The sequence below is a fragment of the Sceloporus undulatus genome, chromosome 1 (genome assembly GCF_019175285.1).
Source record: "Sceloporus undulatus isolate JIND9_A2432 ecotype Alabama chromosome 1, SceUnd_v1.1, whole genome shotgun sequence".
Taxonomy (NCBI): domain Eukaryota; kingdom Metazoa; phylum Chordata; class Lepidosauria; order Squamata; family Phrynosomatidae; genus Sceloporus; species Sceloporus undulatus.
The window spans coordinates 37,414,987-37,431,308 of record NC_056522.1 but is presented as its reverse complement, the minus strand read 5'-3'; the positions used below and the strand labels follow the sequence as shown (position 1 = coordinate 37,431,308).

Below are 16,322 nucleotides of genomic sequence, written 5' to 3'. Positions count from 1 at the left end.
CCCTCCACAGGCCGTGACATCTTGTAGCCACAGCCTCCTTCTGGGACAAAAACAGGTGGCATTTAGCTGCCCATCTGCACAGCCACTCAGTTTTCAGCAGCTGATGTCAGCCAAGAGCAAAGAGGAAAAATGAAAGGAAGGGATAGTTTAAGAGCAGTTGGAAAATAATGAGATGACAGAGGATTAATCAAGACTGCCCCCCCATAGATACAGTTGGAGGGTATGGGGCACTGTTATGTTCAACATTCAACAACAGAGGTGGCCTACAGCCCCTGACTTAACTTTTTACTGTTATACATTGTTGAGGACCTGTACCACAGTGGATCTTGAGATAGTGTTCTTAATTAGCCTGCTCCTCTTCTTCATACATTCAAGTTAATCCTAACTTGAATAGAGCTCAGGAGATGTTTGAACTGAAGTCAGAGAGACTGAAGGAGATGTTGAAAATCTGTAAAAACAATATGGGTGAAACTTTCTAGCTTTTCCTTCTTTCCTAGGCAGTTGCTAATGTTGCTTTACAGCTATCATTTGCTTTCTTTAAAACCTGGTACATATGATCCTTTAAGTGAATGTCTTTGTTATTCTGGTCTCATACTGGAGCATCAGCATCATTGCCATCATGCTCCAGAAAAGTACACTGTGTGTCTTATAACTTTCCATTAGCGCATCTACTGTCTGTTTTCACTTTCTTAGTGTGTTCCATTATTTTATGGATATTAGACACCCATTTCTGGAAAATAATTTTCTCTTGTGTTTTTAAGTGTAAAATCATCCTCCCAGTGCAAAACTGTCCCTGAAATATAACTGAAAGAAGCAGAAACTAGATGAGAAGATAACAATAACACACACTTCTCATTGTACTTGAAGAAGAGCAACCAGACATTTCCAAGGATGGAACCACTTCTGAGACAAGCATAAAGGAACTGATGATACTTATCAAGTACTGTAGACATCAAGTCTCCTCTTAGAGAAGATCTCATTCAAAAGTACAAAATCTTCTGTCCTTGATGAGTATCAGAACTTGCTTTATGATCCCGCCAGAAACAGTTCCATCCCAGTTTTACACTACATTCCATTTACTATAGTTTCATAATTTGTAATCAAAAGTAAGAAACCATAGTATTTTAACTGTGGCATAAAATAATTTTGTAAGATTTTCCACTTAGCATTTCCATCCCTCACAATTCATGAAAGCATGACATTAACAATGGTGAATATTTTTTGGTAACTGAAGTTCCAAAATCAAGTTGCATTACAGGAAAATGCCACTCCTTTATAGTCCATATATAACTCTTCTTTAAAAAAGAAAAAGAAAGAAAGAAAAAGAAAAGAGGAGAGGGCAGTCTGTGTAATGGCACAAACCTCCTATAGACCAGACTGTGCACTATCTGACTCTCCAGATCAGGTGACAACTTTATGTATCACAAACCAATGAAACATGTTCATCAGATTGGGCACTTATCAATTCAAGCAATGTTTTAGGTGGTAGGATAAAGTTGCTGTTTTTTTCCTATCTATAGGGAATGAAAATAAAGTCAAGGGTAAAGATCCAGCACTATATGTGCAGATCATAATCCTCCACATATGCATGTTTACACCTGTCTTCCACCTGCAACCCTGGTAGTTCTCAAGGAGGTGCTGCTGAGGCTGACTAGGGAGATGAAGGGTAGAGGCAACTCAGGCCACTCAAAAAGTGGTCTGCTCAGGTATGAGGGAAAGAAAATGAGGTTGTCTTCCATGGTTGATGGTTGATATATGGGCATGTAAGGTTCATAAGTCAGAAACAACTTGAAGGGACAAAAAACAACAATAACAAAACCATGAGTTATGTGCGTGTATGTTACTAGCCAGATTCCAGCCATTATTAAATTATATAACGGGCTAGTATACTATGCATCCTCAAAATTGTTAGAGAGGAAAGATAGTTTTGTAGAGGAAGCGCTAGCTTCATATAAGACTTTTTCTAGGTCACAGATCCACTCGAATGGCAATCCTCATAATTTCTTGCGACTGCCTATGCTGATGAGCCTTATGGAAACTGGAACTCAGTATCTAGAGGGCCATATGTTCAAGGCCCAAGTGCTGCATGATGGAGTGAGCTCCCATCATTAGTCCCAGCTTCTGCCAACCTAGCAGTTCAAATGCATGTAAAACTGAGAGTAGATAAATAGATATCACTTTGGTGGGAAGGTAACAGCATTCTGTGCAGTCATGCTGGCCACATGATCACAGAGTTGTCTTTGACAATGCTGGCTCTATGGTTTAGTAATGGAAATGAGCACCACCCCCTACAGTCAGAGGAGATTTTCACATCAGCTGAGAAGCACTGGTAAAACATTGCTGGATCCATTTCCATTCAGAGGAAATTCCCTCTCCTGGAATGATTCCAGGAGAGAGAGCTGATGATTCCCTAGTGATGAGGAAGGGGGGCCAGGCTTTCACACATTTGTGCTTTCTCAAGGATCCAGCAACATTTTACCAGTGCTTCTCAGCTGGTGTGAAAATCTGCAGACACAACTTGAGAACCCTGTCAAAGGGGAAACCTTTACATTTTGTATGTTCCCCAAACCTATCATGGTACAAAATCAACATAAGGGGAAGGGTCTGGAGGCTATAATGTAGTTGATAAGGCAACATTATACAGTTAATTATTTGAATGTAAATCAAATATGCCATGTTAAAGTCTGTTGCAACTGCTGGTAACTAAGCAAAATAATATGAAAAGCATAACAAAAAGATGACAAGGTTTGTGAATTCAGTCCATTTATCAGAAGTTTCTCCCTTCACTTAACAGCGTCAATATTTTAGTCAAGCAACTTGCCTGCTTTACAAATTTATTGCTGTACTTCACAGGTAAAATTGTTGCTCCCTTGCTGGGAGCTAGTTAAATTGCTTGGGTCCTCACAGCAATGTCCTTTTTTATTATTATTTCTGTTTTCAGTCTGGTCTTACTTAGGCAATCACTCGCTGAACTTTTCAGCTAAGCTTGGCTGACTCAGCACCAAACAAAGGACCCTACATCCAGCATAACCAAATAAATCACAATCGTCCTCTCATTTTCCAAGACTTTGGGGAGGAGAAATATTAACAGTCTTCCTGGATTTATAAATTAATAGATGCTCCAGAAAGTAGCCCTTCATATAAAACACAATTTTCAAAATGGAGCTTATTTCTCCAGTATAATTTGTCAGCATGAAAGGGCTGTGAAACACACCGCAGTGAATAAAATCTCTTGTCCATCACCTAATTATAGCCCAGACCTGCACTCATATGTTCTGAAAATTGCTGCCCACATGCCTTGGGATCTGATTTGTGATCAGTGAATTTGACTGCCCCTTTAAAAAAAAAGCCTTAATTCTTTGAGGGATGAATTGATTCCTCAAGAAAATATCTTCCAGCTTTATTACCATAACTATAGCTACTCTATAAAAGACATTCCTCTATGTGAAGAGCTTTATACATGGCCTTCTTCACATTAGCTAGCTAGACCAGCTAGTAGCTTCCATATCAGTGGAGCAGCAAAGCTGCTCCAAGCTTTAAAGGAGCTGCCCAAGGTGCTGAACACAAACTGCAAAATAGTTTGAGCACTTTGGATAGTGTTATCCAAAATGTTGAGGTCCCGGGAGGGCACCCACAATTGACTTCAATGAAGGAATGGATTTAGCTCAATAGGAATCAGCGACTTAAAAGCTGGGATTTCAGCCTATGTATATCAGTTCCAAACCCAGAAGTCCTGACAGCAGATTCCAAATTAGTTTATTTATACCAGCGAGGGAAATCTACTTTCACACAAAGGCACTCACTCACTCATGCACACAAGAGCTAATGGTATCAAAGGTGATAGCTGATAACAATTTCAGAAGGTTTTAACAGATACATTAGCAGATTCAGGCATGGTGCTCCGATTGGGGGTACAATGGATGATTCTGGCTCAGCATGCATTGTGCCAAGGAGTCAAGGGGAAATGGACAGGGTGTCTGTCTGTGTTCAACCAAGACTGAATTGGGGCTTCCCCAAACAGGCATATTTATAGGGAGAAAAAGGTCCTGAAGCATTCTCTGAAGATGCCAGGCACAGATGCTGGCAAAACATCAGGAATAAAGTATTTGAAAACATGGCCACATAGCCTGAAAATCCTACAAAAAAAACTAGCAGTTCCTCAGGAGTTGAAAGGATTGTTCCAGGAGGAAGAATGTCCATAGGTTTGGGGGAAATAGCAGGGCAATCAACACAAAAAGGCATCGTCTCTAGAAGGAAGAGTCCTTTGATTCCCAACCTTTTGGCAAGTTCCTGGTGCATTGCCCTCCATCACACAATTGTCTTAAGGGATTATGCAGATTCCAGCCTCACAGGACCAATCCTGTCTACGTGTGCTAGTGCTTCCAAGTCAAGTCTGCCAAATCTCCTTATTTGGTTGGGCCATTGCCCTCTCATTCGGGCACCTGCAGTTGCTACATAACCAAACATCCCTTTGGATATTAAGTTGATATCAAAGTTTGACTAGGGATGAAGGTACCTGGTATGGGTATGTCACTTTATTTTTGCATGTGATAAACTCCTATATTGTTCTTGTGTGCTTCCAAATCATTTCTGATTTATGGTGAACCTAAGGCAAATCTATAATAAGGTTTTCTGTGGCTGAGAGTGGGTGACTCACCCAGGGTCACCCGGTGGGTTTTTATGGCCAAGTGGGGAATTGAACCCTGATCTCCAGAGAAGTAGTCCAGTGCTCAAACCAATATATCACATTGGCTTTATCAACCTTAAAACAGAACTGCACAACATTAAAACCCAGCCCTAATTAGTTTATAAAAGCCTGATAGTACAGAAATGTTTTGATTTGCATTGAAAGGAGAGCAGGGGTGAGACCATCCTGGCCTCTCTAAGGAGGGCATTCCAAAGACTTATGCCACATTTCAGAAATTGATTTTCACCAATTTCCACTGAGCTGTCTTTATTATTATTCAGGAGTTAGAATCAAAATGCTAAAGTGCTTTAGCAATATTTCACTAGTTAAAATTAGGATCATTTTATTTAGGTGCAAACATTCCTTTTACCATCACTTGATCTCTGTCAAATCTGTATCCTAGAAACAATAGCTATATTTACTGGTGGCAGCCATCTAAGCTAGACAGCCAAGTAGAGATCCATTTCCTTTCAGAAAAATATTGGGTTCATTTAAAATAACCTGGAAGTAGGAATGAAAAGTCCTTGACAATCCCTGAAGTTCCCAGGAAATAGTTTGGGATGAACATCATGTGAATCACCAAAATAAAATGTGTTTTTTCAGGAAGAAAATCTTAGACTACCAGATACTTGAAGCTATTTGAAATGCTGTCCCACAAAACAATTAAACAAATCACATGGAGAGCTTTGGGTGCCATAAAATATTTTTGGGGGGGACATACTGGCCTGCAGACTACACGCTTGCCACTCCTGATATGGGGAGAGGTACCCATGTACTGTATATATTTTGGCTTTCTTATCTAGATACTTAGAATCTCAGCCTTCTGCACAGAACATGGCCTGAATCTTACCAGTTGGTGTCAAGTGAAGAATAGATTGTTGACTGGTGAGTCAACACATAGGTAAACCTCACTGATTCTGTGGTTCTGCCTTTGTTGGGACTAGCCATTGGATTTAGGCCCACATCCACTGGGTGGTACTGTTTTCTTGAATGCTATTCAGGATCTGACCAAAAGTTATCACAATAGTAAATATTAATATTTTCTACTCATGTCTGCCTTTTTTTTCTTCCCCACGCAAGCATTGCAGATAGCCATGATTCCCAAGTATTCCTTGATGGGACCTTTCAGAGGGCACATGAGTATCAAAAGTAGCCGTAAGTATTAAAATAGCATAAATAAACAAATATCTTCACAAGGGCAATGCATTCTACTTGTATTTCTGAAATACAGGAGAAATGTGTGCAAGGACTACAGAAATGCTGGTGTAATTTGCCTAACTTGGGATACTTATGAGGGCTCTGAATATTTATAATCTTTGGCCAGTAAAGTTTCCATTCAATTTTTTTTGAACACACACACACCAGGTTTTTCAAAGGTTTGGTGATAATGTTTTTTAAAGAGATGGTTTGCAATTCTCATAGCATCTGGGGGACATACTTTATTATACAAGTGAAAACTAGATAAATAATGGCATTGTACAAACAGGCAAGTGAAAGTTACAGGAAGCTGTAAAACAGGGATGGACAACCAGAAAAGAGTTAGGTGCCACATTAGCCCCTCAAGACACCTTGGAGGACTGCTGTGAAGTCCATTGACTCCCTTAGTTCAGAAATTCAGGCTTCAGTAGTAAAATCCAGAAAACTCTTATTCAGTAACCAGAGTTTTATACCAGAAACATATTTGGTCAGAACTAAACAGCAAGCATTAGCAGCACATAATCAAAATACACACAATTTCAAATCATTGACAGACTATTTTCTCATTCGTTAAAAAGCAAAACAACTTTATTCCTCTCATTTCCCATAACCTCCCTGCTTATTTCTTCTGCTTGCATCCCCAGGAAAATAACCTTGGGTAGTTTCCAGTCAAGCACAATTCCTTTCTCTCTGTTTTTTTCAGCACAGAGGAATGTGATTAACAATTCCTCACACCTCACTGCATGTCCCATCATTACTCCTCAGTATGGCATAAGACATTAAACCCAGATACATCTCACAATTCTGTAGTAATACTTAAACCCATACTGGGCAAGATGCATGATGTAGCTCCTGACAGCTGCACACACCCTGCAAAACAACACAACCTTTTGCTCCAAACTACCCTCTAGGAAACCAAGGGTGCATTTTCAGTATGTTTGGGGGGCTTTCCTGGATCTTTTTAGGAAAATGGAAATGCCCTCCACACCCCTAGAAGGCTTTTGGATGGCATTTTGGAGCAAAGACATTTGTAAAAAAAATATATATGTTTATGCCTCTCCAAGGACCATCTGGCAGGCACAAAAACAGCCCTACACTTTCCCCACCCCTTATTTAAAGCAAGAGTTTGGACTCTAGTATTTAGAGGCTGTTCAGAAATAAATTCCTGATTATTACATTCTTGGTAAAATGTTACTTAGATTTGATATCCTGATCAGGCAACATTCCAAAAATGCCTATAAAATAGAAATGGTTTACAAAAAGTGAGGGAGACAGTGCACTTTATTGCTTCTAGAGTTTAATTTCAAGGTGGAAATTAATGTCTGTATATGTCCATATATCTGAGCATACACATATGAGCAGCTATATAGAGGAATGAACCACATATATCCTTTAACCACCAGTATAAATATGCTCAAGGTGGACTGCAACAAGATAAGACAGTAATTCAATCCCTAAAAATCAATGCCAAAATGACAATAATAGCTAAAACCACAGTTCAGTCATTGAAAAAAGAGAAAGCTAAAACATTCACAAATACAGTGAATTAAAAAGTACTAAAAGAATTGAAAAGTGAGGAGAATAATAAAAGGTTTTTGCCTGGCTTCTGAAAGATACTGCATGATCCCTTCTAAGGAAAGCATTACAGGATCAAGATATCACCATTATAAAGACCCTCTTCTCCCTTAGTACTACCCATCATATCTTAGGTGGTGACAGTGGTAATAAGAGAACATCTGTTGGTGATCTTAGTGACTGGATGAACTTTTGTGAAAGAAGGCAGTGCAACGAATGCCACACGGTAAGTGAGCCCTAGGCTTTATGGGGCTTTAAAGGTAGGCTCCAGCACCTTCATTTGAGAAGTGAACTGGGAGTCAGGTTTAGTCCTGGCAAGATCTCACTAACTGGCCCTTCTCAGCAGTCTTCCAACTTTGTTCTGAATAATCTGTTTCCTGAGCTATCTTCAAGAGCAGTCCCATGCACCATATGCTGCAGTAGCCTAGTATCAAGACTTCAAGGGCATGGACATACAATGCTTTTAACAGTCTTTGTCCAGCATACATAAAAGCCTACATGAACATTATGATAAACCAAGTACACATTCTTGAGCAGTTCATCTCTGCATCAAGTTAGAACATTCGTCTTCAGTTTGATTTTCAGTGTTGATTCTCAACTTTGGATTCTTCTTTCTCACATGATTTGTGACAGCAGCCCAAGTCTACGCAGCTTCTAAAAGCAGTGTTCATGCCTGCTTTGGACATATAGAGATAGAAAAGAATAGTGATGGAATGAGATGGGAAAGCTATAGGTCTAATAAATTAATGGTTTAATTAATGTATGCTGAGACTTCTGGGTCCTCACACTGATAACTTCTGTAAAATAAAAATTAGGGGGAAATACTGATGATTCATTAATATCACCGCACTTGGCATTATGATCTTCCACTATCCAAACATAGAGTCTCTGCATGGCGACCAAACTATGTCACCATGCAGAGAAAATCAGTTTTAATGCCCATCCAGTGACATTCATTCAATCCAGGTTGACCCATGCAAACCTTCAACCTCTTGCAACTTTTCCCCATCTTGGGGGGGGGGGGATCAAAATATGCTGGTTGTACATAGCTTTAACATTGGCCTGAAACAGATGGGCCAGAAAACACGGTTTCTGGCTGCATTCAGGGCATAGCATTTAGATGATGCACACCCCAAACATGGAGGGAAACCGCACTAGACCTTTGTCTTTCCCAAAGTACCAAACCAAAAAGGAGTGACTAAATTCTGCTCCTTTTGCCAGCCTGGTTCAAAACTGCAGGAGCAGTCTCGATTGTGGTCAGGCAAGTGTGGTTTTCACAGCTCAGGTGCAAATCGTGCTGGCAAGGCCACAGATCGCGTTTTTTGGCCCATCTGTTTTGGACCATTGTGACTTCCATTAAATTTCAAAAATTAATTTTACTGAGATGAAATTAACTGGTGGATTATATGCAATGTAGTAAACTCACTAAGAAAATTAAAACCATTCTAAATTAATTCTAAAACTCAAATAAAATAAAATACCAGAACTGTGAACATAAATCAGCCATAATGGGGGGAGGGGGTGTCTGGTGTAGTCTACTAATTCTAAGTAGCTCTGTGCACCCTTATGACAATGTTGGGGAGAGTGACTGAATTAGATCCTTCATTATTCACTTGGGAGGTAAAAATAGGCATATTAACTTAAATAGGAGTCAGTATGTAAAAAGCAGGAGGAGGAGGATGCAGCAGCTAACAAGACAGGAGGGAGGATACTGATATTGACTGATGCTTTTTCTGTCCCTGCTCTGCCCAGGGAAGAGGAGGAGTATGTGGAGGAGGCTGTAGGGAAATGCCAGAGACTCCACATGCCCATTGCTGCCAGCAGCTGGATCTGCTGTATAGAGTTCTCCCCTTCCATCTTCTGCTCTGCAGCCCGTACTGCAGCTTCTCAGTATCTACTCTGGCTGTGGTTTTCTGCCGAGCTGCAGCAGAAAACAATGGTAGCACTATCTTATGCCACCAAATTTCAACAGCAGCTTGCCTTTATTTTAGTTTATCTTGGAGGGCTCCAAAATAGGGGTAGGAGGGCTGCATGTTGCTCACATGTACTATACACCTTTAAAGGTAAAGGTTTCCCCTTTGATAAGGTTGTCAAGTCATTTCCAACTGTATGGGGTGGTGTTCATCTCCATTACTAAGTCGAAGAGCCAGCATTGTCAAAAACAACTCTGTGGTCATGTGGCCAGCATGATTGCACAGAACTCTGTTACCTTCCCACTGAAGTAGTACTTATTTATCTACTTGAACTTTTACATGCTTTCAAACTGTTAGGTTGGCAGAATAATAATAATAATAATAATAATAATAATAATAATAATAATAATAATTTTATTTATGTTTCCCCGCCTCTCCCGGTTGGATCGAAGCGGGGTTACAGACGAAATAAAATCACAGTGTATAAATTAAAATTCTCTGACTCAATTATTAACATTAAAATCCAGCATGTTAACTACAGTACTAATTACAAACAGCAATACAATACTCAATACAATATAATGGGAAAATAAAGCAGCATCTCATTCAAGGGGCATGTCAGTCATTATCTTACATCGTATCTGGGTATGCTTGGTGAAATAGTTCAGTTTTAACTGCTTTCCTGAATATCTCCAATGAGGATGCCGAACGGATGTCCTCAGGAAGGCTATTCCACAATCTCGGAGTCCTTATTGAAAAGGCTCTTTGTGAAGTGGAAGCATATTTGGGGTTCATCGTTTCCAATAAATTCTTACCCAATGTTCTAAGGGTGCAGGTCGGATTGTATGGGGAGAGGTGGTCCTGTAAGTAAGTCGGACCCAAGCCATATAGGGCTTTATAGGTCATAACCAACACCTTGTATTGTGCCCGGAAGCTAATAGGGAGCCAGTGAAGATCTTTCAATATAGGTGTTAGATGGTCAAATCTTGAAGAGCTGGTGACCAGTCTGGCTGCCATATTTTGTACTAATTGGAGCTTCTGAACTTGGTACAAGGGTAGCCCCATGTAGAGCGCATTACAGAAGTCTAGACAAGAGGTTACCAGTGCGTGTACCACTGTTTCAAGGTCCCTTTGGTCCAGGTAGGGTCGCAGTTGGCATATCAACTGAAGTTGATAGCAACCACTTCTGGCCGTCGCATCTACTTGAGATGTCAACTGCAGGGACGAATCCAGAAGTACTCCTAGGCTGCGAACTTTGTCCTTCAGGTGAAGTGTGACCCTGTCAAGGACGGGTTGAGAGAGCCGAGGTTCCAAGAACCTCAGCCCATGGATTTTCCTGATCCGAGCTAAAGACCACACCGAGGGCATTACCCGCGCAATGTGTCGGACCCGAGAAGCTGGGACAAGTGATGGGAGCTCACGTGGCACTTTTGCCTCAAACTGCCAATCTGTTGATCTTGCAATCATCAGAGTTAGCATCTTAACCACTGAGCCACCGCAGCCCCAATGTACACCTTTAATGTAGCGTAAATATACTGTAGCATAGTTACACTGGAACCTACTGCATAACAAGCACCAAGACTTTGAGTTCATGTGCTGTACAACAGTCAGATTATAACAGTAAGAGAAGGGGGGCTTTGCGTATGTGGACTTATGGGGGGATCACACCCACATAATCTCTAAGAACCATAACACTCATGTAAGTCTCCCCACCCCCACCCCCCACCCCCAATAACAGAATGAGTCAACAGGACTTCTGTCTTGAGGCCACTTCTCCACTTAACTAAATAAAGAACTGGTAGCCGTTTTGTTGTTTGCTACAAGCCTGAGAAGGTGATATCCCTGGTGCCTTTGAACTCATACATTTTGACTCACCAGCCAAATGGTAGAGAGATCTTCATTGCCCTTACTTGTGCATCAGTCAAGCACTATTATTGCTTCTTTCAGATTTATGACAGAAAATTTGCAACTTCAGATATGATTTATTCAAAAAAATAATAGGCTGAATGCAACTATTTCACTTTAGATTGCAGATATAAGAGTAAACTAGTAATTAGAAAGTTGCAGTTGTAATAGCACAATTGTCTGAGATAGCTATTGATACTTTTTACTGCTGGTAGTTTATTACTCTCTGTGCTCTTGAAAGCTGATTTCATCAATGTGGTCCATTTCAAAGAGAAGAAAAGAAATACTTTGTAGAAAATAATATTATCTATTACTGAGAAGGCAGGCATAGAAAAGACTATAACAGAGCAGAGCATTACATGCATATAAATTCCCACCTCATGCTAACCTCAAGTTTTCAGTGGTAAGTGTACAGATAGGTATATCTGGAAATGCTGGAAGGCTGCTTCCTATCACCATTGGATTGATTCAGTAATTTAGGGATGGAACAAATCTATCAATTTATTTCTCATGTTTTTAATGTGAAGTTTCGTTCATCTTTCATGTTAATTTTTTTTTGGTAATCTTAAATTTGGTTTATATGGAATTCTTGTTTAAGTTTGCATGAAAATGTGTACACTTTGTGTGTGAAGTTCTTGGAATGCGTATGTTTTTCTATGTTTTACTTAATGTATGTCTAGTTAAAAGCAATTTTCCTAATATGATGCCTTAAAAGTTATTTTTAATAGTCTGACCTTCACATGAGTTAGGAACCCCTTTCTCTTAACCACAGTTGCCCTTCTGTATCCCTGCTTTCTCTTCTCTTTCTCACTTGCTTTCTCTCTGCTCATCTCCCTTCCTATTTCCTTTTCTCTACCGGAATTGTTTGGAGGGTTTGGAGGCCCAGCCAGTGGCACCACTGGGGGGGGGGGGTTGAGCTCTGAATAAACCAGCATGCAGGAGGGAAGATGCTCTGGACACCTCCCCCCCCCACGCGCATGCCATTTTACACCTGAGTAAACCAGCGCATGGGAGGGAGGGAGAGTGCTCTGGGAGAAATTAAGCTTGTCCAATTTTGTCTTCTCTGACAGGGAAGTTCTGGCAACTAAGATGGCATTGCAGGATGCAGATAGATCTTATTTATCTAACATAAATGTGAGATGTATACCGCCAGGATCCACCTTTGTATTAGTGTTCATTCCATTTTCAGATTTCTAGGATTAGTAGTCTTGGACCTATAGTAATGGCAGCAATCACATTACTTCCTTTTTTTTAATTGTGGCATCTTTATATGCAATTTTAAAATCAGCAACTCTATTGAAAAAATATCAGAAGTGCAAATTTCAAAGGTCTTTTGGTTAGGTTTGTATATTGGTTCATTATTATTATTATTATTATTATTATTATGCTTTATTTATATAGCGCTGTAGATTCACACAGCTATGTACATACAAACAATAAAATAGATAAAAGTAAACCTGCCCATGGCATACAATCCAAAAAATGATAGCATAATACATATAAATAATACATAACAATACAGGAAAGGGTTCAATAAAGTAAGGCAAGCAATAAATTAAAAATGTCAAATAACAGATTATAGTCACGCAATGCCTGGGAACGCTTCCCTGAACAGGATGGTCTTTAACTCAGTTTTGAAACTGGTTAGAGAAAGAAGACCCATACTAGTGGGGGAAGGAGGTTCCAGGAGTGAGGGGCAGTGAAAATCCAAGGCTGAGACAGCAGACCTTGACTACCAGAATGGAGGGTACGAGTGGGAAGGTGAGGAGACAGAAGGTCTGATAAATAAGGAGGGGCCAGCCCATGCAGGGCTTTAAAAGTCAACAACAGGAAAGGGAGGTGGAGCCAGTGAAGGGATGACAACAAAGGAGAGATATGGTCGGAGCAGTGGGCGGATGTAATAATGTGTGCAGCTGAATGCTGGACAGAAATTAAAGGACAGAGGTGAGAAAGAGGAAGCCGTGCCAGAAGGATGTTACAGAAATCAAGATGCGAAACTACTAGCGCATGGACCAGAATCTTGGCAGTAAAGGCAGAGAGAAATGGTTGGATTTTGGCAATATTGTATAAAAAGAATCTACATGCCTTAGCTGTGGTCTGGATCTGGGGGATACATGACAGAAAAAAAATCAAAAATCAAACTAAGACTACGGGCTTCCTGGACTGGTCGAACAGAAATGTCACCAACAGAAACAGAAAAGGAGTGTCGAAGAGTAGACCTGGGTGGGAAAATGAGAAGTTCTGTTTTGGACATATTGAGCTTCAAGCGTCAATGCTGCATTCACTGAGAGACAGCTATAAGACAAGATGAAACTTGCTGTTCAAGACCCGGAGAAAGGTCAGGGGTGGAAAGATACAGCTGAGTGTCATCGGCATACAAATGATAGGAAAAGCCAAAAGAACTAATGAGTTTTCCTATGGACAATGTGTAAAACAGAAGGGGACCCAAAACAGAATCCTGGGGAACTCCAACAGATAACAGAACAGAAGACGAAGCCTGACCATCTGTGACCACTGCAAAAGATCTATCTGACAAATAAAATCTAAGCCAGTCAAGAACAGGGTCTGAGAACCCAAGGTCAGAAAGTATATCAACTAAAAGAGTGATCAATGGTGTCAATGACCACCGACAAATCAAGAAAAATGAGAACAGAGTAAAGGCCATTAGCCTTGGCCCATAAAAGATCATCCAAGATCTTAGCGAGAGCCTTCTCTGTAGAATGCCATGGGTGGAAACCGGACTGAAAGGGATCGAGAATGGAGTTGGTTTCAAGAAACTCAAGACAGCGAGAGTAAACAACCCGTTCCAAAACCTTAGAAAGAAAAGGAAGAGAAATCAGATGATAGCTAAACAAAGAAGAGGGGTCAAGAGAAGGTTTTTTCAGAATAGGGGAAACAAAAGCATGTTTAAAGACCATAGGGAAAGAGCCCGTAGAGAGAGAGATTAAATATATAGAGAAGCGAGGGCAGAAAAGAGGGAGCTATAGAAATTAGAAGATGAGTAGGAATTGGATCAGGAGAACAAGTTGCAGGTTTGGAAGAGTTCAGCAGTGTAGATGATAGTCACGCAATGCCTGGGAATGCTTCTCTGAACAGGATGGTCTTCAACTCAGTTTTGAAACTGGTTAGAGAATGAAGACCCGTACTCGTGGGGAAGGAGTTTCCTGGAGTGAGGGGCAGCAAGTGAGAAGGGATGAATCTGGGACGGGGCAGTGAAAGAAACAGGTTCAAAACCAAAAAGAGTACCAGGATTCATATTTTCTTTGTGTTGGGCATTCTAAAGTAAGAGCTATATTGATTGTAGTCATTCAGGCCTAAATCCAATTATTCTCTCAAGTAGAATACATCATTGAATCAATGGGAACTTGATAAGGCAACACTGATGTAAATTTTATTTATTCAGTATGAAGTCAAAGGCTTTCATGGCCGGCATCCATAGAATTCTCTGAAGATGCCAGCCACAGATGCTGGCGAAACGTCAGGAATAAACTCTTATAGAACATGGCTGCATAGCCTGAAAAAGCCTCAAAAAACTATGTATTTATTCAGTTGGTCTACTTTACTTGGAACTAACAATTGGCTGTAGCTCTCAGTCTTCCAAACATGAAATCTTCTTTGTTAGTCATTTGGACAATTAGTCAACTATATATACATAATCTAATTCTTTTTGCATGCCTCTCCCATTCTGCAGAAACACCTAGTGTCCTTGATAATGATTGCATTTGTGATAATGGCCATCACACCTTATCAGAATCTGACTTACATCCAGTTAGCAATTTTGTGATATACCTTAGAATTTGCCACAATTTTTCTCATTTTAAGTGTTGTTTGGCTGTTTTAAAACTTCTGGATTCTGATATTCGCTGTACTTTCAGGGACTCTGTTTTTTCCCCCTAACAATATTCCATTTTTCATGCCAAGCCATATTGTACCACATGAATTTATCTATTTTTATTCTTTTCATATTTTTAATATATGAAAATTAGGAATGATTGATCTGCATGAGTTTTGACTTGAAAAGATGTGACCTGCAGCTCTCAAACTAATGTGCAAATTGGATCAGAGTTATGCACCATTTTTCACACTTCCTGATTATGCATCTGACATAGTTCTTCGATTAAAAATAATATGAACGTAGACTGATGTCTCAAGATAAATAGTACTACTGAGTAGCTTTAAGTACTGAGAGAAAATTCTGTTCAGATTCCCAGCATGGTGCCATGCATATGCAGGTGCCATGCAGATTTTTAAAACAACCATAGATTAATGTTGAAATGGGAGATGATAGCTCTGTGGTTGAACCCATTTGAAAAAGAGATGGCCTACACACTGAATAATTTGCTCGTCACACCATGAATACATCTTCCCTTCCTTAAGTCAGACCAGAGCTTTGAAAAGTTACATTTTGAACAATAAATCTCATAAAGCCCATCCAGTACAGCCACTGGCCATGATTCAAGTTGTAGGCAAAAAAAAAAAAGGGGGGGGGGCAAATTTCCCAAGCTCTAAAATAGACCACTGTTCATTTGTTCTCAAAACTGAACATTAACACATGCCCAATGCAGCTGAGTTTGTAGCCTTGAGATTATAAATGGGATTATAAATGACAACCAATATTTATTTATTTATTTATTTAGGTATTTATATCCTGCCCTTCAGCCCTCAGGGCGGCTTACAATTATTATTTTTAATCAGACAGTTCCCTGCCCTCAGGCTTACAATCTAAAAGACACGAAACAAAAGGAGAAGGGAATGGTGGAGGGAAAGGGGATGAAGTCTAGTGGTTCTTCTCTCCCTCTGAGGCCTGGACCAAGGCAGATGGATTGGAGGGAGGGCTCTTCCTTCTTCCAGGCTAGGCCCTGATGGAGCTGGACCTGCCTGGTGAACTCCCTCTCAGGCCGGCGGATGGCAGTTATGGAGGGCGGAGTCTCCTTCCTTCAGGCTAGTCCTGATGGAGCTGGACCTGCCTGGTGAACTCCCTCTCAGGCCGGCGGATGGCAGTTATGGAGGGCGGAGTCTCCTTCCTTCAGGCTAGTCCTGATGGA

At 40.4% G+C, this 16,322-nt stretch overlaps 1 protein-coding gene across 1 annotated transcript in view; it reads left to right on the top strand.

Annotated features, from left to right (window-relative positions):
- LOC121919162 (spermatogenesis-associated protein 7 homolog) overlaps positions 1 to 16,322 on the top strand; it is a 106,029-nt gene that overhangs the window by 15,370 nt on the left and 74,337 nt on the right. Inside the window, exon 2 of the mRNA XM_042445463.1 lies at positions 5,768 to 5,842. Coding sequence (XP_042301397.1) covers positions 5,768 to 5,842 — 75 coding nt within the window. The remainder of the gene's footprint in view (positions 1 to 5,767; positions 5,843 to 16,322) is intronic.